This window comes from Cervus elaphus, chromosome 23, assembly GCF_910594005.1.
Source record: "Cervus elaphus chromosome 23, mCerEla1.1, whole genome shotgun sequence".
Lineage (NCBI taxonomy): Eukaryota > Metazoa > Chordata > Mammalia > Artiodactyla > Cervidae > Cervus > Cervus elaphus.
In genome coordinates this window covers 61,153,849-61,174,794 of record NC_057837.1, presented here as the reverse complement: position 1 = coordinate 61,174,794, position 20,946 = coordinate 61,153,849, and the positions used below count along the sequence as shown (strand labels likewise).

Here is a 20,946-nt window from a genome sequence, read left to right as displayed (position 1 = left end):
GTCCCTGAGAAAATTCTATTTCTCTAGCAGTAGGGGGAACATGGATAAGATATGGGGACAACACCAGTCATTGCCAACCTCAGAAAGGGAGAGCATGCAAATAGAATGAAAACTGATAGAGCCTTATAGTAGAACCTATTGTGATGAGGACAGATCCATGACAAAATTGAGGGCCCAGGAAGGGGAATGAGGAGAGGCAGTTTTACAAATCACAAGGGGAAACAAGTGCTTTTTCTATATTTAAACTCAAAGCTACAGCTAGAGAAAATATGAGCAAGTTAATAATGTCTTAGAAAGGGCATCTTACCTATGCCTTCTTTGACATCTTCTGGGGAGGAGTGCATGCAGTTTTCCTATAAAATTGGTGTCCCAGAATCTATCCTCATATTTATTTAATTAATAGAATTTCATTTTAGAGAAGTTTTATGTTTACAGAAAACTGAGTATAGAGTTCATGTATACTCCTTCATCCAGCCCTCCCCCCCACCATATCCCCTGTTATTAACATGTTGCCTCAGTGGGGTACATATGTTACCTTTGAAGACCCAATAGTGATACATTATTATTAACCAAAGTCAATAGTTTACATGAGGTTTCACTCTTTGTGCCGTACTTTCTATGAGTTTTTAAGTGTTTATCTGTTCAGTTCCGTTCAGTCACTAAGTCATGTCCAACTCCCTGTGACCCCATGAACCGCAGCATGCCAGGCCTCCCTGTCCATCACCAACTCCCGGAGTTTACCCAAACTCATGTCCATTGAGTCGGTGATGCCATCCAACCATCTCATCCTCTATCATCCCCTTTTCCTCCTGCCCTCAATCTTTCCCAACATCAGGGTCTTTTGAAATGAGTCAGCCCTTCGCATCAGGTGGCCAAAGTATTGGAATTTCAGCTTCAACATCAGTCCTTCCAATGAACACCCAGGACTGATTTCCTTTAGGATGGACTGGTTGGATCTCCTTGCAGTCCAAGGGACTCTCAAGAGTCTTCTCCAACACCACAGTTAAAAAGCATCAATTCGTGCTCGCTTCGGCAGCACATATACTAGGATTGGAACGATACAGAGAAGATTAGCATGGCCCCTGCGCAAGGATGACACGCAAATTCGTGAAGCGTTCCATATTTTTAAATAAAAAAAAAAAAAAAAGCATCAATTCTTCAGTGCTCAGCTTTCTTTATAGTCTAACTCTCACATCCATACATGACTACTGGAAAACCATAGCCTTGACTAGACGGACCTTTGTTGACAAAGTAATGTTTCTGCTTTTTAATACGCTGTCTATGTTGGTCGTAACTTTCCTTCCAAGGAGTAAGTGTCTTTTAATATCATGGCTGCAATCACCATCTGCAGTGATTTTGGAGCCCCCCAAAATAAAGTCAACCACTGTTTCCACTGTTTCCCCATCTAATTGCCATGAAGTGATGGGATTGGATGCCATGATCTTAGTTTTCTGAATGTTGAGCTTTAAGCCAAACTTTTCACTCTCCTCTTTCACTTTCATCAAGAGTTTACAGTGATATGTATTCACCATTAAGAGTATCATACAGAATAGTTTCTTTCACTGCCCTAAAATCCACTATGTTCCACCTCCTCATCCCTCCCTTGTTCTCCACCAAACCCCTGACCTCTTTACTGTCTCTATAGTTTTACCATTTCTACAATGTCACATAGTTGGAATACAGTATGTAGTCTTTTTAGATCAACTTCTTTCATTTAGCAGTATGCATTTGAGTTTCTACCATGTCTTGATAGCTCGTTTCTTTTCATCACTGAGCAATAGTCCATTATATGGATGGAAGAATGGAACCTATTAAAGGATATTTTGGTGGCTGCCAAGTTTTGGCAATTATAAATAAAGCTGCTACAGACCTCTGTGCAGATTTTTGTTTGGACAGAAGTTTGCAACTCATTTGGGTAAGTACCAAGGAGTGCAGTTGCTGGATTGTATGGTAAGACTATACTTGTTTTGTAAGAAACAGACAAATGTCATCTAAAGTGGCTGTACTATTTTGCATTCCCACCAGCAATGAGTCAGAGTTCCCGTGCTCCACAGCCTTGCCAGCGTTTGGTGGTGTCAGTATTCTGGATTTTAACCATTCTGATAGGAGTGTAGTGGTATTGCATTCAGTTATTTTCATTTGCATTTCTCTAATGACATATGATGTTGAGCATCTTTCATATGCTTATTTTCCATCTGCTTATCTTCTTCTTGAGGTGCCTGTTTAGGTCTTTTGCCCACTTTTTAAATTGGGTTGTTTGTTTCCTTATTGTTGAATTTTTAAAGAATTCTTTGTATATTTTGGCTATCAGTCCTTTATCAGATACATGTTTTGCAAATATTTTCTCCCAGACTGGAGCTTTTCGTTTTCTTTAAACGTTTTAGAGCAGAGTTTTAATTTTAATAAATTCCAATTTATCAGTTTTTTTCTTTCATGGAGAATACTTTTGGTGCTGTGCCTGCCCCTATGTTTTCATCAGTCTTTGCTGTGACCAAAGGGATAAATCAGAGTGTAGGCTAGTGGGGTTCAGAGGGCAGTGTAAACGGAAAGAGCAGGTGGGAAGGAATTGATCCCTTGATCGTGTACATTTAGATTTTGCCTTTTGAGATCATGTCTCAGTCATATATTTCTATAATAAGGCCACATAACAAAACAACCCCAGAACTCAAAGGCTTATAATAACAAGCGTTTCTTTCTCTCTCACATGTCCACAGGACAGCTGGGTTTCAGTTGATCAAGGCTGTGCTCAGCTGGGTTTAAATCCAAGCTGCAGGTTGGGTCCAGATCTTTTCCACATGTTGCTCATCTTCATTGGACTTCGTTCGTTTCAGGTCAAAAGGCTGGAGGGCAAGCCTCGCCACACAAGCACATTTCTAGCCTTTGCTTAATCATATCTGCTAATATCCCATTGGCTAAAACAAGTCCATGGCCAAACTCAACATCAATGGGGCAGGGAGGGATGTAAACTCCTCTTATGGATTATCAAACAGCAATCTAATATGCCACCAATCATGTTTGCAAATTCCTATCACAGGACCCTGGGCTCTGCTTTCAGAGACCCAAAGACACGTTCCTAAACCAGGAAGCAAGAGAGAAATTCAGATATAAACTACGTAAGTTAAAACACTTTATTTCCCACTGTTCTTACACAGAGTGCCTAAGGTTAGACTCGGTGCTACTCAGGGGTACAGAATCAAGTCGGTATAGGGTTCCATGGGACTCTGGTGGGTGCGTCACAAAAGGACATAGATCCTTCAGGAGATACAAGAATACGGAAGGGTGTCACTTGCTCCCCATCCCATGGCCCAACTCTTCCTGTCACTCCCTCTACAGCAAGGCTAACCACTGGGGACTTTCAACTAAGACAACAGGCAGGAGGGCCCCGCTGCCTCCTTGTCTTCTCTGCCCCCTTCTTACCTCTCCCCCCACCCCTCCCCTCTTCTGAGAGCTTCCCACTCAGTGTAGCAGATACTTCTCAAGAGCCACGTTTCCACTGTAGGACTGTAGGAGTCCATCATAACCATGATGGCTTGCTGGACCTTGGGAAATGCAGGGGCTATAGGCAGCCCCCAGCCCTGGGGGAGATCCAGACCAACCAACTTGCATAAAAACATGGCTTGGCCAGAGAGTCATTGTCCCAGATCATGTAAAGTCATTCCTGTCATCCTGGCACATGCAGCTCCTTGGAGACAAAAACCCATCCAGTGTGACAGGTGAATAATAGTCCCCCTCCAAAAAAAAAAAAAAGATGTCCACTTCCTAATTCCTGGAACTTGCGAAGATGTTATCTGGTGTGGCAAATGGGACTTTACAAATGTGATTAAGGAACTGAAGATGGGAAAATTAGCCTGCATTATCCAGGTGAAAGTGAAAGTCGCTCAGTTGTGTCTGACTCTTTGTGACCCCATGGACTATATAGTCCATGGAATTCTCCATGCCAGAAAACTGGAGTGGGTAGCCATTCCCTTCTCCAGGGATCAAACCCAGGTCTCCCAAATTGCAGGCGGATTCTTTACCAGCTGAGCCACAAGGGAAGCCCAAGAATACGGATGTGGTTAGCCTGTCCCTTCTCCAGCAGATCTTCCCAACCCAGGGATTGAGCCGGGGTCTCCTTCATTGCAGGCGGATTTTTTACCAGCTGAGCTATCAGCGAAGCTTGTCCAGGTGAGTCTAGTGTAACTACAGGGGTTCTGACAAGTAACACAGGGAGGCCTCAGAGTCAGAGTCAGAGAAGGAGATGTGATGATGGAAACAGAATTTGGAGTGATGAGCAAAAGGGAACCAGGAATGTGGGCAGCTTCTAGAAGCTGGAAAAGGCAAGGGAATGATTCTCCCCTGGAGCCTCCAGAAAGCACGCAGCCCTGCCAACCCATCTCAGACTCTGACCTCCGGAACTGTAAGATAATATGTTTGTTTTGTTTCAAGCCACCAAGTTTGTGCTAATTCGTTACAGAAGCCATAGGAAAGTAATACAGCTAGCAAGTATTCAGGGGCAGTTAGAAAACTGGGAGCATTGAACCCCACTTCTCTTCACCAGTCCTTCCCCCTTTGACTTGTCATCCACCAAAAGGCAAATGTTCCAAAACTGGCAAGACAAGAAAAGCTAACCTATTAGTAAAACCTTTAGCAGTCAGATCTTTTATTTAAATATTTATTTAATCATTTTTAAAGTTTTCTATCCAAACCGCAGCAGTAACTAGAATCCAGCTGTCCCAGGCAATAGAAATGTCAACTGGAGGTGTCCTGAGAATCGCAGATTGTGGATCGCCAGAGTCAAAAAGAGAGTGTCCAGTCCGACCCACCCATTTGGCAGATGAGGAATTATGGCTGGAGGGAGGGTGGGTGTCTGAGAATAGGAAGGGTGAGCGGGCACCGGGAGCCACCACGCAGGCATGGCCTCAACGCCTGGCCCCGCCTGGCCGCCCCCATCACGGCTGCTGTTGGTACTGGCTCTCGGTGGCTGTGTAGAAGTCATCCAGCACACTCTGGATGTATTCAAAGGTGGGCCGTTCCTCGGGTCGGTTCTTCCAGCAGCGAGTCATGATGTTGTAGAGCTCTTCCGGGCAGTTGTCTGGTCGAGGCATCCGGTACCCACGCTCCAGTGCACGGATCACCTCTGGGTTTGACATCCCTGAGAAGGAGCCACGGAATTAAAAGGGGAGGGATTGGGGTCGGCCTGGCAGATAGTCATTGCCTCCCCAACAACCATCCCTCCCCACCTCCTCACGTGGCCGAGCTCCTCCCACGATGCAAGCCAGGCATCCCTTCCCCCACTTCCCCTGCAGTGAGGGCAGGGGCCCGGTGCCCAGTTTTGGCCACACCCTTCCTCCTTCCTTTGGACACTGTGACACAGCGTGGTCTGTGGAGCTGCAGCAGCCATCTGACCACATGGGGAAGACAATCACAGAGGAACCAACCCAGAGACCTGAGAGTCATTGAGCAGCTGAACTGACCTGTCTCCAGTGCCAGACTCCTTAGTCTGGGTTGTAACAATTTACCTTTTGTTTCCACCACTCAGTCTGTTAATTTGTTACTTGCCGCCTACAGGGTTCCATACCCACCCCCACTACCCACGCCTGGTTTTTATTGGTGAAACCTCAAGATAAAACAAGTCAGGTAGCCGACTCAGTATCACCCTATGAGTGGGAACATTTCTTTGCTCAATTAAAGTTTATGTCAGTTATCCTCAAGAACAACCATTTAAACATCTATGATCCCCAATTTTATATTACAAGTCTTTCTTAAAAAAATTACTTGGAAAAAAAAAAAATTACTTGGCCATGCTGTATGGCATGTGGGACCTTGGTTCTCTAGCCAGGGATTGAATCCTTGTCCCTTGTACTGGAAGTGGTAGTCTTAATCACCGGACCACCAGGGAAGTCCTATATTACCAGTCTTGAACTCCAAACGTATTCATATATTCAAGTGCTTCTTTGAACATCTTGGATAAGCCACCTCAAATTTAACAGGGCTAAAACAGAACTCTTGAATTTTTATTCCTAGACCATCAGGCATCCAGTTGCTCAATCAAAACCAAGAGACTTATCCTTCATTCTTCTCTCTCCCCCACCTTCCACATCAGCAAGTCACAGCCTTTCTTCTTTTAAAACACAGCGCCAGCTCACCAACTTATCAGTTACCACCATCACCACTGTCTGGGCCACAGCTGCAGCGCCCACCATCTCCCCAGCCCTGATCCACTCTCCACACTAAACCAAAGCATCACTTGCACGTGGAAATCAGACGATGCCACTTCCCTGCCTATAATGCTCCAGTAGCTTCCTTACACTTAGACTAACACCCACAGTCTTCACCATGACCATGGATCCTTCCTGACTGGGCCCCTGCCAACCCCCGCTTCAAGTACCATCTGCTCTCATTTCTTGTCTCCATCTACCTTGCTTGTTTGATATTCTTCAGATACAACTCAGGCCCTAAGAGCTGGCAGTGCCTTCTATCTGGAATCCTTTCCCCAGTCTTCACTCCGCTAACTTTCAGCTCAGATATGACCTGCTCTGACGATGCTCCGTGTCACAGGAGCCCTAGGTCACTCTGTCTCCTATGGCCCTGCTTCATTTTCTGTTCCAAGTGATCGCCACTGAGAAGTGCATCTATTTAGTGTGTGTGCCTTCAGGCTATAATGTGAGCTCCTGCCAAGCAAGGGCTTTGTCTCCTACCGTACACTCCACGCTGAGCACACAAGTAGGAATTTGATACATACTGATGAGTGAACCGAATGTCTGCACCTTTTATTTCTAATTTTCAGAACCACTTCTGCAAGGTGGTTGATTTCATATTTTTTACAGATGGAGAACTGGGGTAGAAGTCAAGTGAATTTCTCAAAGTGTTGATGGGAACAGGATTAAAGTTCAGTACTATTTACTTATAAAGTCAGAATTTTCTTTATAGCCACCTTGCCTCCTGCCCCAGGGTTCTGGCTACAGATACCCTAGGAAACATCCCAACTGAAAAAGAACAGAGAAAAAGTTTATTTACTGAATCCCAGGCACTCTACATGTCAGATATATCTTTGTATACCCCATGGCCCACAGGCATGGGGATAAATTCATCCATTTGACAAATAGTTACTAGGCACCCACTACATGCCAAGCACAAAGGTAGGCAGTCCAGATGCACCGGTAAGGAATACAGACATGATTTCTGGCCTCACAGAGCCCAGAGTTTGATGGAGAAAATATCAAACAAATATAGTTATCAACAGTGATGAATGCTGTGAATGAAACAGCATAGGGTATTGCAAACGAGAAGCACAGGGAACTATATAGTACTTTAGATGACTGGGTGGTGAGGTATAGCATGACATGAAGGGAGAGGGAAGAAGTAGGCAGGGGCTGGATCACGCCGGACCTGCAGCCCATGGTTAGGAGTTTGGGATTTTTGTCCCCAATTATGCTGGGAGGCCTTTAAAAAGTTAGAGGTGGAGAAGGGAAAAGTTCTGATCCACAATTTTAGAAAAATCCCTCTGGCCTCAGGGAGAGAATGGCCTGTAGGAGAGAGGGAAGACTGCTTAGGAGGCCACTGTACCAGTGAGATGATGGAGGACGTTGGTCTGGTGTGGGTGGAGGCTGTGGAGTTAGAAGTGGACAGACTTGGGATGCTTTGGAGTCCAATGGCTAGAACCCTGTGACTCTTTGAACATGGAAAGGGATGAGAGAAGAGGAAGGGCCAAGCAGGCTTCCAGATTCCAGGCTGAAGAAATTGGATAGATAATGGTGTTATTAACTGAGAAGCTGGGGGTGAAGGTCAAGAACTCAGTGAGGGTCAACCAACTCAGGCTGGTGGTTGCCAAGGGGAAGGCAGTTGGGGAAAGATGGGGTGGAGCAGACATAAACTTTTATGTAGAGAATGGATAAACAATAAGGTCCTACTTTATAGTACAGAGAACTATCTTCAATATCCTATGATAAACTGTAATGGAAAAGAATTTATATTAATATGTGTATATAAATATAACTGAATCACTTTGCTAACAAACAAACAAAAACTTAGTCTGAACGGACACAATGACAAGAGAAGGGAGCCAGGCTGCCCTGGAAGCAGCCCCAAGGTGATGCCCTCTCTCTTACCTGGGTAAGGGATCCGGCCATAGGTGACGATCTCCATCAGCAGGACACCGAAGGACCAGACGTCTGACTTGATGGTGAAGGAGCCAAAGTTGATGGCTTCAGGAGCTGTCCACTTGATGGGGAACTTGGCCCCTGTGGTTTGAACAGAGCAAAATCAAGGAGAGTCTGGGGAGCAGTCAGAGCTGGGTCTCAGCTAGGGGGAGGGAACAGGACATCAGTACAGCTGCCAACATCTGTCCCCTGCAGGACTGTGACTTTCCTCAATCTGGCCCCCGTGGAAGCAAGGAGCATCCATTCTGAGGACCAGTGGCTAAAGTAGGGAGGAGTGGGCCAAGGTACCTGGGGTGTGGCAGGGGACTCGCCCTCTTGGGGCCACCTCATTGATTCAGCTGATGTCCTGGTGAACTACAACTCCTGAAGAGTGGAGTCCTAGAGGTCACAGGATCTTTGAGGATGGCAGAAATTTAAGGGACTTTGAGTTCAGGTCATACCTGCTACCTCGACCCCTTAACCCCTGTGGGGGAAGGGAAGATTTCGGTTTCCCCCAGTCACTGGGTGTCTCTCCCTCTAGTCCTCCTCTCCTTCTATATGGTCTGGAGTAGGTTGCGTTAACCTTTAGTGAGTAATTTCTATTGTAATTCCACTGTAGTTGGGAATGCAGTGTAAAGGACACATGTTCTTTGGAATTTGTTGAGACCTGCTTTATCATCTAGTACATAGTCAAGTTTTGAAAATTCTCTATGTGTTTCCTGCTCCCCCATCCCTTCCTCCCTTGGGACTGAGTTTTCTTTATTCCTGCTTATCCTCTCCTAGTTTAGAAATTATACATTCTATTCTCATTCTTTTAGTGGTTGCACTTTGACTGTGTCATACAAACATGAAATAAAATATACAAATCTTTCCTATACAACTAGATGCCTTTTATATATGTATCCCCCCTTGTAATCACCATTAGGATTAAGATATAGAAAATTTCAGCATCTCAGAAGGCTCCCTCCTGCCTCATCTCAGTCAACACCCCTGCAATTCAGGTTAAGTATTATTCTGACCTTTAGCACAATAAATGAGTTTTGCCTGTTTTTTTAAAAAGTTTTATTGAGATGCATGCACAGACCATATAATTCAGCCACTTAAAGTATTCAGTTCAATGGTTTTCTTAATATAGTCACAAAGTTGTGAGTTTTAAAACATTTTCACCCTACCCTTCCCCAGACCATAACAGTCACTACCCATTTCTTTCTAGCTCCCTATTCCAGCCTCGGCTAGAGTTAGTCTACTTTCTGTCCCTATAGATTTGCTTGTTCTGGGAATTTTATATAAATGGACTCATACAATACATGGTCTTTGTGTCTGGCTTCTTTCACTGAACATGATGTTTGCAAAGTTTGTCCATGTTTAGGGTATATTAGTACTTCATCCCTTTTTATGGTCAAATAATATTCCACCACATGTCTAGATCTCATTTTGTGTATTTGTTTATCAGTTGATGGACTTTTGGATTACTTCCACTTTTTGGCTGTTAAGAATAATGCTGCTGTCAATCTTCACATACATGTTTGCCTGTTTCTGAATTTTATATAAGTGGAACCATCCAGCATCTACTTTTTTGGTCTGAGTTCCCTTATTTTGATATTATGCCTGTGAGAGTTATCCATTTTCTTTTACATTTGCATGTGTCATTGGTTTGTAACTTCTCATCACTACATAATAACATTCTGTGAATAAACCACAATTTAAATATCATTCTACTCTTTATGGACATTTAGATTCTTCTCTGTTTTTGTCTATCACACCTAAAGATGCTCTTGCCCTTACCCTTAATTTTAACATGACTTGACTGACCCAATCTACAATTGACCCCATTTAGTGGGGGAGACTGGAGGCCAAAACTCAAGATGGAGCCCCTCCAGCTTAATACCACACAGCTGATACTGGGACAGACCTTTGCATTTTTATTAATACCACTTTTACAGGTCCTAACACTCAGTACACACGACCCACCCCAGCGGGCCCCACGGCGCCCTCGACATCACCCCTACCTTCCCGCGCCGTGTATTCGTTGTCCTCGATGACCCGCGCCAAGCCGAAGTCGGCGATCTTGCACACCAGGGACGCAGACACCAAGATGTTGGCGGCCCGAAGGTCTCGGTGGATGTAGTTCCTCCGCTCAATGAAGGCCATGCCTTCTGCGATCTCCACCCAAAACAGAGACACCCTGACCCTCAGATTTGGCCCAGCCCAAGGTGGGTCTCACCCAAAAGCAGAAGAGGGCTGTCCAAGTGTGAGAAAACTGGAAAGCACTTGTGCTGGCCTCCCCTCTTGTTTTGTGGGAGGGTCCTGGTCTCAGATTGGCATTTCTCTGTCTACCTAACCAGGCTGGGGGGATCCTCATAGCCTGGGCCAGTTTGGAGCTTCTCTAGGGTTACAAGACTACCAGAAAACACTTTAAGGAAAAAGCATTATTTCTCCCAGGACCTACACACACACACACACACACACACACACACACACACCAGGATACTTTGAAGGGCTTTCATCCCCAACCCCCTTGCTGGGAACAACCTAGGCTCACATCACATTTGTTGTACTCATGCCTGCTTCACTTCCAAGCCTGGGTAGGGAAAATTCCTTTATTCATTCAACAAACATCTACTGAGTGTCTTGTGGGCACCAGACATGTTACTTGGACAGGTGGGGAGCCAGGCAAAGCCCCCACATGTGGTGATAAGCGCCATAAAGAAGGGGGAAAGCAGGCACTAGGACATGACGTGTAGAGGGCTGTTTTGGATTGGATAGTCAGGAGGTGAAACTTCAGCAAATGCTCTGTCAAATAAGAGCATTCTTGGCAGAAAACATCATGTGCAAAGGCCCGGAGGTAGGAAGGAGCTTAGGTATTCATGGAACAGGTGGTTGAGCAGAAGTTGCCCAGGAGAAAGTGGGGAGGAGAGCGGAGGTTGTGGGGAGGCTGCTGATGGGGGAAGAACCTTGTAGGTTAGGAGAGGCGGTTGGGTTGTATTCTGAGCATGAAGGGAAGTGAGAAGTCTTGGAGCAGGAGGGTGACATGGTCTGATGTATATTTTAACGTCATCAGGGCTTCTGAGTGCATAATGGACTGCATGGAGGGTTCTTACTCACAATGAGACCTGGGAAGCCCGATGGAAAGATGTGGGATTTTTCTGTAAAGACGTTTTCCTCTTACAAGAGTTTGTGCATTACCCCTCATAAAGAGGTTTATGATTAACCCTCAGAAACTCAGAAAATAGCATTTATAGTTCATAAACTGGTCTTTGACGTCCCTGAGCCAGGTGTTACCACCGTCTCTGGTGTACAGAGGAGGGACACCTTTGTCAGATCACACCCCCAGAATTTGAATTTCCACCCCCAGGGCCTCCATGCTGCCTTTAATCACGAAGAACTCCAACACTTTGGAGGACTGCAGCTGGCTGCAATCTGGTGAGATTATTTGGGGCGGTAGGGTGTCTGGCCAGACCAAACCAAGGTCTGTTCAAGGTCTGAGGCAAGTGATGGTACGCTTGTGGAAAGTGGCCAGCAGGGGGCACCCATGGCCATTGGAACCGAGGTCTGAGTCTCCAGCCTTTTCTAACGAAATCAGGAGACTTTCTGATTTTGCTTGTCATCGCCGGCCAGGAGTGGGTGAGGCAGTCTTGGCCTCATGGGTGTGGAAAATTTATAAGGAGTTCAGACGAACAGTTAACAACAGCCATAACATTAACTGTGGATGTTGTAGCTTATTCATTAATCATAATATGATATTTAATACTTAAATAGCATTTGCTCTCTGCTTTGGGGTAGGGACTATTGCATTCAGCACTATTATTTCACAGGTAAGAAAACTGAATCCCAGAGAAGTAACTACTTGGTCCAAGTGGAGACTGGGACTGGGAATCTGACAGCCCTTCTTAGGGCCTGTGTCCATTACCCTACCTGAATTTTTGGCACAGAGCAGGCACTAACGCTGGTAGCTAGCATTTTTCAGTACTCAGGGGCAGATATCATGTTATGGATTTGCACAGGAGTACATGAGTTCAAGGGGGCAAGTGGGACTAACCCCACTTAGAAGACAGCAGATGAGAATGCTTAGGTGACTCCCGGGTTGGGCCAGCTCAACTTGAGCCCCACATCTCTGTGATCTCCAAGCAAACTACTTTACCCCTCTGTGCCTCACTTTTCTTCTCTGTAGAATGAGACAATAGAATCTTCTTCTGAGGGTTTGTGTGAGGATTCATACTCTAAATCTACGTCAAGTGTTTAAAACAGAGTCTGGCATATAAGTATTCAACAGTCCCTGTTGAGGAAAAGCAGCCCTCAGAAAGGTTAAGCTATTTGCTCAAAACTACACAGGCAGCCCTGGGCTCAACAGTAAAACTCTATATGATTCCTAAGTCCGTGTGCATACAGTGTTGCTTCTCAAGGGCTTGTCAACTGAACGAATAGTGGATAGGTTGGCTGGGTTCAGGGTTGGTCTATAAATTGGGAGTTGATGAGGTGGTGAGATTTCATGACCACCAGATGGTCTGCCGTGATGTCAGTCATTGGCACATGGGTTTGCTTCTGAGAGAGTACCAGGGAATCACAGAATCAGCTGGAAGGGCCTGTAGGGATATTCCAGCTCAGGGCTCTTCACACTGAATCTAACTGAGGGACAAAAGAAAGGTCACCCCTTCAATCACAGCAGCTCTGTTTTAATCTATTTTAAAGTGATCAGCTGCTCCATAAGATTCATTTGACCAACACAGTTATAGCTAAAAAAAAAAAAAAAAAAGGCTTTCAAACTTGAAAAGCACAAAGATGGTCCAGTTCCTTCATTTGACAAATGGAGGGACCAAGAGACCCAGAGTGGGTCTGAGGTTACACAGCCAGGTGGTGATGGGGCAGTCTCTGCTGGGCCCACCCACCTCTCTAGGACCAGAGGTGAAGACCAGGCCCCAGGCTGGCTCCTTTCTGTCCCTGAGCTCTGAGTCCACCTCTGCTCCTGGATGCACAAGGGCCTGGCACCTCTTTCCCTCCTGTGGTTTTGGTCTTCCCCGTTTGTACCATGGGGAGAATTGTTCTTGCCCTGGTCCATGACCCTCCTCCCAGCAAGGTTTCTGCCAGTGTGACAGCTACAGTTTAGCAACAGGCCAGACTCCTGCTTCCCCAGGAGGTAGGGCTTATTGAAGAGAAAATGCCTCTTCTGGATTTCCATATGCCTCTGGTACTGGAAGACTCTGACAGGCAAAGCCTTTTATCATGCCCTTCCCAGGATTTGCATAGTCAAATAAGCTCTGCCTTAGGGTCTCCTGAAGGCCCTGCCCTGGGCCCAGGTGCCCCCTCCCTTAATACCTTCCAGGCTGCAAGCCACGCCCCCTTCATTTTTGCCAGGCTCAGGCGCCAACAGACCAGGTTGAGCTCTGGTTTTGCCCTTTGGACTTTGGCATAGACTGCTTCTTCTGCCTAGAATACCCTTATCTCTCCTCTTCACCTGCCCAACTTCTTTTCAGGCCTCAGCCTAGTGACCGCTTCCTCTAGGAAGCCTTCTCTGATTGCTCCTGGACTGGGAGAAGTGCTCCAGTCGTGGGTTCCCACCGGTACCCATTTCCTCCCCTGTTTTCCCACAGACAGGAGAGAGTGGTTGGCAGAGGACGGAAGTGAAAAGCACTCAGGTTGGGGGTGAGAAGAGCTCCATAAGTGAAGGGAAGATGAGAAAGAAAATGGAGTTTTAAGAAGTGTTTCTGTGATTTCTGGACATTAATAATTTTGCTGGATACTGCATTCTTTTGACACTGAGCCAGGACTACTTGGGTCGTGGCTCTCTAAGAGATTCAGTTGTTTAATAAATGTAAACCCTAGGGGGATAGCAGTACTTTCCATTTTGTTCACTGCCGTATCCCCCCAAAGTAACACAGTCACGTAGGCAAGCTACTTCACCTCCCTGGGCCTCAGTTGCCTCATCTCCACTTCACTTCCTCTCTAAGCCTTAACTTCCTGTTCTGTAAAACGGGGTGACAATTACCTGCCTGTGGCCAGACTGTCACATCAGTGGTTCCCTGTGAACCACGCCTCCTGGGACTCATGCCTTTCTGCAGTCCCTCCTACACTGACTCTGGGCTAGGTTATGTGACTTGCTTTGACCAACAGGACATTAGCCTGCACAATGTGAATAGGAGCTCGCTCATGATGGCTTAGTCCCTTGGAAGACTCCCTCTTGGAACCTTTCTGCCATGATGTAAAGGAGTTCAGGTTAGGCTATTGAATGAGTGATGTGGAGTCACTGGAGACAGACCTAGAGGATGAGCCACTATCCCAGATATTCTAGCCCCAGGGAAGCTCTCAGCAGAATGCATCCTCAAGAGGGGGCTGGGTTTCACAGCGTGGAGCAGAAAAATCACCCAACCAATCCCAGTCAACCCCACAGAATCATGGGAAATGATACATTGTTGTTTCAAGCTACTAAACTTTGGAGCAGTTGGTTACAAAGGAAAAGACAACAAAAATCTCACCCTAGAAGGCTCATGTGAAGACCATATGAGATAGGACTTGTGTGCATGCTTAGTCCCTCAGTGGTGTCTTGCAGCCCCAGGGACTGCAGCCCCCCAGGCTCTTCTGACCATGGGATTCTCCAGGCAAGAATACTGGAGTGGGTTGCCATGCCCTCCTCCAGGAGATCTTCCCAACTCAGGGATCGAACCCAGGTCTACCCGCTTTGCTGGTGGATTCTTTACCTTCTGAGCCACCAAGGAAACCCAAGAATACTGGAGTGGGTAGCCTATCCCTTCTCCAGGGTATCTTCCTGACCCAGGAATCAAACTGGGGTCTCCTGCATTGTAGGTGGATTCTTTACCAGCTGAGCTACCAGGAAAGCCCCGAGTTAGGTCATAGAAGGCAGAGTTAAAAAGAATACTTTTATCCTGAGCACTCAATACGTGTTAGCTATTATTTTTGTTATTATGATAGCATGTAATCAGTAAACATGTGTTGGATAAATAATTGACTTCCCCTTCCCCGACTTCCCCATTAGACTCTCACCTGGGCTGAGAAGTCGATGAGTTTGGGCAGTGGCTGCCTGCTACCTTCTTCACTTTTCAGGAAGTCCAGCAGGCTGCCTGTGTGGGGGTAGGGGGAACAACATTTACTACTCTCATGACTTTAACAAGTGGTTAACATGGTTCATAGTAATGGATTTAAATAAAAGTATCTATTTACTGTTCCTAGCATATGAGAAACAGAATCTGAGCATTTTGAGAATGACTTTGTGCTTGCCAGACTGGTTGTTTGATTGAGACAGCTTTCTGAGCCTGGGGGACTGGGGCCATGGTTTTATAAGGCTGGCATAATTGTGTTTAGAAAATGATAAAAGCTTTGAGATGTCAAATCCTTCTAAATGGATGTCATCTGAGACATTTCTGTATGTTGAGAAATGGGCAGGAATTGAACATTATTGAGAAATAATGGCCTAAAAAAAATCCCTAAGACATCCTGGACTGTGTGCAGGAGCAGCCTGGAAAGGATGCTTAGCCAGTGCATAAGGAATGCTCTGCTGAGTCTCCTGGAGCATTGGACCACCCAGGGAAGACGGCTGGTGGTCGGGGGGGCGGGGGTGGTCCAGGGAGTCTCCCCAGCCTCAAGGGCTCATGGTGAACCCATAGAAGGCTCTTCTCCTATCACCCAAAGGGGTTCTGCCCCACCCCCTCTCCCAGAGGTCCATGTGCTCCCCTTCTCCTGGCATCCCCCTAACATGATTTCACTCCGCTTAACCAGGAGAGTGGGGCAGTGAGATATGAAGGTGCTCAGTGAGTTTATGTCAAAAGAGTTCCTGGCCAGACTGGGGGCATCTTGAAGGCCAAAGAACCATGTCAGAGTCACCTCTGACTCTGCAGGTGACCAGAGGGGGCATAATCGGTACCCCCAGCTCCCAGCTCGCGGCACCTTTGGCCATGAACTCCGTGATGATGTAGATGGGCTCCTCTGTGACCACAGCGTGCAGCTTCACCAGCTTGTCATGCTGCAGAGTCTTCATCAGGTTGGCTTCTGCCAGGAAGGACTCCACGGACATGCTCCCGGGCTTCATCGTCTTCACGGCCACCTTGGTGTGCTTGTTGTAGGTGGCTGCAGCAGGACAGGAAGCAGAAAAGGCGGTCAGGGCCCACTGCTCTTTCCTCACAGGCCCCAAAGACCTGGCTGCAGACCTGCCTCCTCCAGAGAGCCTTTCCTGCCCATCTCAGCCCTTAGAGAAGGAAGGGGAGACACGTGCTTTGCCCTCAGATAGATGTGGGTTGGAAGGCCGGTCTACTACTTCCTAGCTGTGTGCCCTTGGGCAGGTCACTTAACCTCTCTGAACTGTGGTTTCTTCATCTGCAAAGGCTCATGCAGGGGTTCAGGGATTAAAACATCACTCTGATTATGTCACTCACTCACACACCTACCTTTGTTTTGTCACACATTCACATACATACCATCTTTGCTTTAAATGTTTATTTAATCCTAACACTGCTCTCAAAATAAACATGTCTCATCATGGTCCACAAGGTCCTGCATAAACTGGCCTTGCTCACTTAGCTTTGTCATCCACCAACACCTCTACCCCTTGCCTTTTGTGCACCAACCCGCCTGCATATCATTCAGTCCCTCAAGCAGCCATCTCCCCCTCCCACCACAGGGACTTTGCTCATGCTGTTCCCTCACTTCACCCCACCCCTTCTCTGCTTCATCTTGTAATCTTCATCTTCTTGTAAATCTCAATGTTGCTCATGTTTCCATTTTTGCTTTGGCTGCCAGGAAGCTCTAATGCAGAGTTGAGGTCTTCCTATAGTAAGAGCCGGAGAAGGCAATGGCACCCCACTCCAGTACTCTTTTCTGGAAAATCCCATGGACGGAGGAGCCTGGTAGGCTGCAGTCCATGGGGTCTCGAAGAGTCAGACATGACTGAGCGAGTTCACTTTCACTTTTCACTTTTATGCATTGGAGAAGGAAATGGCAACCCACTCCAGTGTTCTTGCCTGGAGAATCCCAGGGATGGGGTCGCACAGAGTCGGACACGACTGAAGTGACTTAGCAGTAGCACTAGCAGTATAGTAAGAGCCTAAGGCCTTACATAATATGTGTGTGTGTGTGTGTGTGTGTATTTGTTTTCTAACCCCATCAGTCTGATCTGTCTTACCTTCCTCACCATACTTTCTCTGCCACCTTTTCTTCTTCAGTGCCTGACACATAGCAGGCTCTCAATATATATAGTTGCGGTGAGTGGATTTTAAACTTGTTTTTTTCTGGCTGAATTGTTTGCATCTCTGTAAGCTGTCTTCACTCCCATTTGGAACATGGTGGAGTATAAACACAGTGTGGGGCACCAGGCACTGGGCCAGGCATCACGTCTACCCCCGCAGTTCTGCAGAGCAGGCTTTGCTATCCTTAAATCATTAGAGGCAGCCCAGCAGGGATGGAATATGTCTTTTTGAAGCCCTACAATGCCCTAGCATGATGCTGGGCACACGGCAGGGTCTTAGAACAGCGTGTTCATCAGCTGCCAACGTTGAACTCACCTGGAAATCTCCAAGCTACACTTTCCCATTCTTAATTCTCATCATTCTAAGAGATGCTCTGGTTCTCTCAACCCCAGACTGTCCCAGCTCCATATGAGGAAGCAGATTCCTCATCTAGGACTTCCACTTCTTAGAAGAAAGTTTTTGACCCAACAGGCCTGACCTCAAAGATTTGCATGGCAGTGTTTGCATGGCAGGACTATTTGCTTTGCTTCAGAGGAATCACTCCTTTACGGTTATTATTCAAATCTCCTCTCTGCCCTGGGTGGCATTCCCACTTGGCCTCGGGCTGTTCCTGGAAGCAAGAACCTCCCTCTCCCCCATCTCCCCTCCTGGCTTTGGCCCTGGGTCCTTACCCATCCAGACTTCCCCAAACTGCCCAGCTCCAAGTTTCTTCTCCATCTTGAGGGACTCCCGGGGGATCTCCCAGGCGTCTTTCTCCCAAGGTTTCTGGGGCTTGGAGGACATGCAGGGCACTGTCAGCTTCTGGCAGAGTCCGTCGCTCCCCTCTGGAACAGAGCCCCCTGGTCAGCTGAGGGCAGGCAGCCCCAAGCCAGCCTCAGGCCTCCCCTCCAGGCCTCCCCTCCTGGTCCACTGCATCTGGCCCCTGTTCCAAAGGGCCGCTCCATCGAAGATATTCCCAGGAGAACAGAGCATGGTGAGATGGCATCTCTGCCCTCCCGCTCAACAGACCAAAGACTTCAGGAGAATCCAAAGCAACTGTTTGTCTGGGGGAGGGTGAGGAAAACCTTAGCAGGCCTCAGAGGCAGCAGCGCCCCCTTGACTAGCATTCCCAGGAGAGAGGCCCACCCAGCTGGGCCCCTGGAAGGGAGGCAGCCCCGCAGGACTCACTCTTATAGTGGGCCACCAGTTCCTGCAGGCTGCCGAAGGTGCTCCGGGGTGAGATGTAGAAACCCCCATTGTCCAGCGTGCGGATCTTGTAATGTTTCACCGTGTCCCTGTGCTGTGGGTCGTAGTCTCGCACGGACAAAGAGTAGCTCCCTGCGTGGGCCAGAGAGAAACCACCCGGTGTCAGCACCCTGACTGCCTGTAAGGCCACTGCGGGCACCGTCTTGACACCCGCGCAGCGGAGCAGAGGGTAGGAGTGGGCGGTGGAGTCAGGCTGCCTGGGTGCTTGTCAGGCTGTTCCAGGTCCTGCTGTGAGATCTTGGACATGTGACCAAGTCCCCTCTCTGTGCCTCAGTTTCCTTATCTGTAGAATGGGATCGGTCATCATATCTCCTCCCCTCAACACATGCCTGGTGGTAAAAGAAGGAATGCTTGTACTCAGGATGCAAAAGCTCAGTAATGTTGGCTGTCATTGAGTCCATTATTATTTCTTTTTCTTCCTATTATCTATCTATTTTTCACAAAAACCAAGACACCACACCAGTTTGGTAAAAAGCGAGGCTATTTAGCACTATTTACCAGCTAGGACAACAGCAACCTCGATGTCCATCGGCAGATGAATGGATAAGGAAGTTGTGGTACATATACACAGTGGACCATTACTCAGCTATAAAAAGGAATGCATCTGAGTCAGTTCTAATGAGGTGGATCGGGAGCCTATTATACAGACTGAAGTAAGTCAGAAAGAGAAAGACAAATACTATATATTAACACATATATATGGAATTTAGAAAAATGGTACTGATGATCCTAAATGCAGGGCAGCAAAGGAGACACAGATTTAAAGAACAGACTTTAGAACTCAGTGGGAGAAGGTGAGGGTGGGATGACTTGAGAGAATAGCATGGAAGCATGTACATTACCATATGTAAAACAGTTGACCAGTGCAAGTTCAATGCATGAAGTAGGGCACCCAAAGCCAGTGCTCTGGGACAACCCAGAGGAAGAGGGTGGGGAGAGAGGTGGGAGGGGGGTTCAGGATGTGGGGGACACATGTATACCTGTGGCCGATTCATGTTGATGTATGGCAAAAACCATAGCAGTATTGTAAAGTAATTACCCTCCAATCAAAATAAATTAGTTAATTTAAAAAATAAAAATAGATGATTTTATAGTGAAAGCAGTATGGGTATATCCATAGGTTATTTAAATACAAATAAACATTAATTCTGAAAATAAAAGGCTGTTTAGAAGCAAACAAGCAAAAAGATTAAACAAACAAACCAATCCAGTTCAACTACTACAATATAAACAATGAAATGTAAGTGTCCGTATTAAATGTTGTGGCAGGCTGAGTCATGGCCCCCCACAATGTCATGTCCTAATCCCTGACACCTGTGCGTGCATCACCTCACGTGGTAAAGGGATTCTGCAGATGTGATTCAGTTAAGGAGCTGGCGATGGAGAAGTATCCTGGATTCACATAGACAAGAAACACATACTTCTTTCAGTCCATGGCCATGGTTCTGCTGTTTGTGAGCTGTGCGTCCTTGGGCAAGTTATGAGATTCTCCCTCTCTTAGTTTTCTCCACCACAATAGCACCATGTCATAGGATTTGGGGGCGGTTTAAATTGTTGCATGAATTACACTTGACCATACATGCTGGGGCTTCCCTGGTGCCTCAGATGGTAAAGAATCTGCCTGCAATGGAGGAGACCCAAGTTTGATCCCTGGGTTGGGAAGATCCCCTGGAGAAGGGAATGGCTACCCACTCCAGTATTCCTGCCTGGAGAATTCCATGGGCAGAGGAGCCTGGAGGGGTACAGTCCCTGGGTCAGAAAGAGTCGGACACGACTGATCAATTTTCATGCATGCTAGGCTGTGCTGTGCTTAGTCACTCAGTCATGTGCGACTCTTTGTGAACCCATGGACTGTAGCCCACCAGGCTCCTCTGTCCATGAGGATTCTCCAGGCAAGAACACTGGAGTGGGTGCCATGCCCTCCTCCAGGGGAGCTTCCTAACCCAGAGATCGAACCCAGGTTTCCCACATTGCAGGTGGATTCTTTAATGTCTGTTGTTTGGTTGCTCAGTCATGTCCAACTCTGCAACCCCATGAACTGCAGCATGCCAGGCTTCCGTCCTTCACTATCTCCCGGAGTTTGCTCAAACTCATGTCCATTGAGTCGATGATGCCATCCAACCATCTCATCCTCTGTCACCCCCTTCTCCTCCTGCCCTCAGTCTTTCCCAGCATCAGGATCTTTTCAAATGAGTCGGCTCTTGACAATGAATGAATAGGAATAATAAATAATAAGCAATGAATGGATAGGAATAATATTCATTATAATGGACTATAGTTATATGCATTATAATAAGCTATATTATTCATTACAGTGAATGAATAACCCCACAAGGTAGAGATTTTATATCACCACAATGTTTTACATAAAGAGACTGAGGTCCAGGGAGATG

General features: G+C 46.8%; 1 protein-coding gene and 1 non-coding gene across 2 annotated transcripts in view; one reads left to right on the top strand and one right to left on the bottom strand.

The window, feature by feature from the left end:
* Positions 1-1,020: 1,020 nt before the first annotated feature.
* On the top strand, positions 1,021-1,127 carry LOC122682381. The gene has a single exon (XR_006337383.1). It is a non-coding gene; the product is annotated as a U6 spliceosomal RNA (small nuclear RNA).
* A 3,510-nt stretch (positions 1,128-4,637) lies between these two features.
* The window catches only part of HCK (HCK proto-oncogene, Src family tyrosine kinase), a 42,219-nt gene continuing 25,910 nt past the window's right edge, over positions 4,638-20,946 (bottom strand). The window contains exons 7-13 of the mRNA XM_043883726.1: positions 18,476-18,625; positions 17,980-18,132; positions 16,014-16,193; positions 15,114-15,190; positions 10,127-10,280; positions 8,088-8,219; positions 4,638-5,131 (exon numbers count right to left, since the gene is read on the bottom strand). Of these exons, the coding sequence (XP_043739661.1) occupies positions 4,929-5,131; positions 8,088-8,219; positions 10,127-10,280; positions 15,114-15,190; positions 16,014-16,193; positions 17,980-18,132; positions 18,476-18,625 (1,049 nt within the window). The 3' untranslated portion in view covers positions 4,638-4,928. The remainder of the gene's footprint in view (positions 5,132-8,087; positions 8,220-10,126; positions 10,281-15,113; positions 15,191-16,013; positions 16,194-17,979; positions 18,133-18,475; positions 18,626-20,946) is intronic.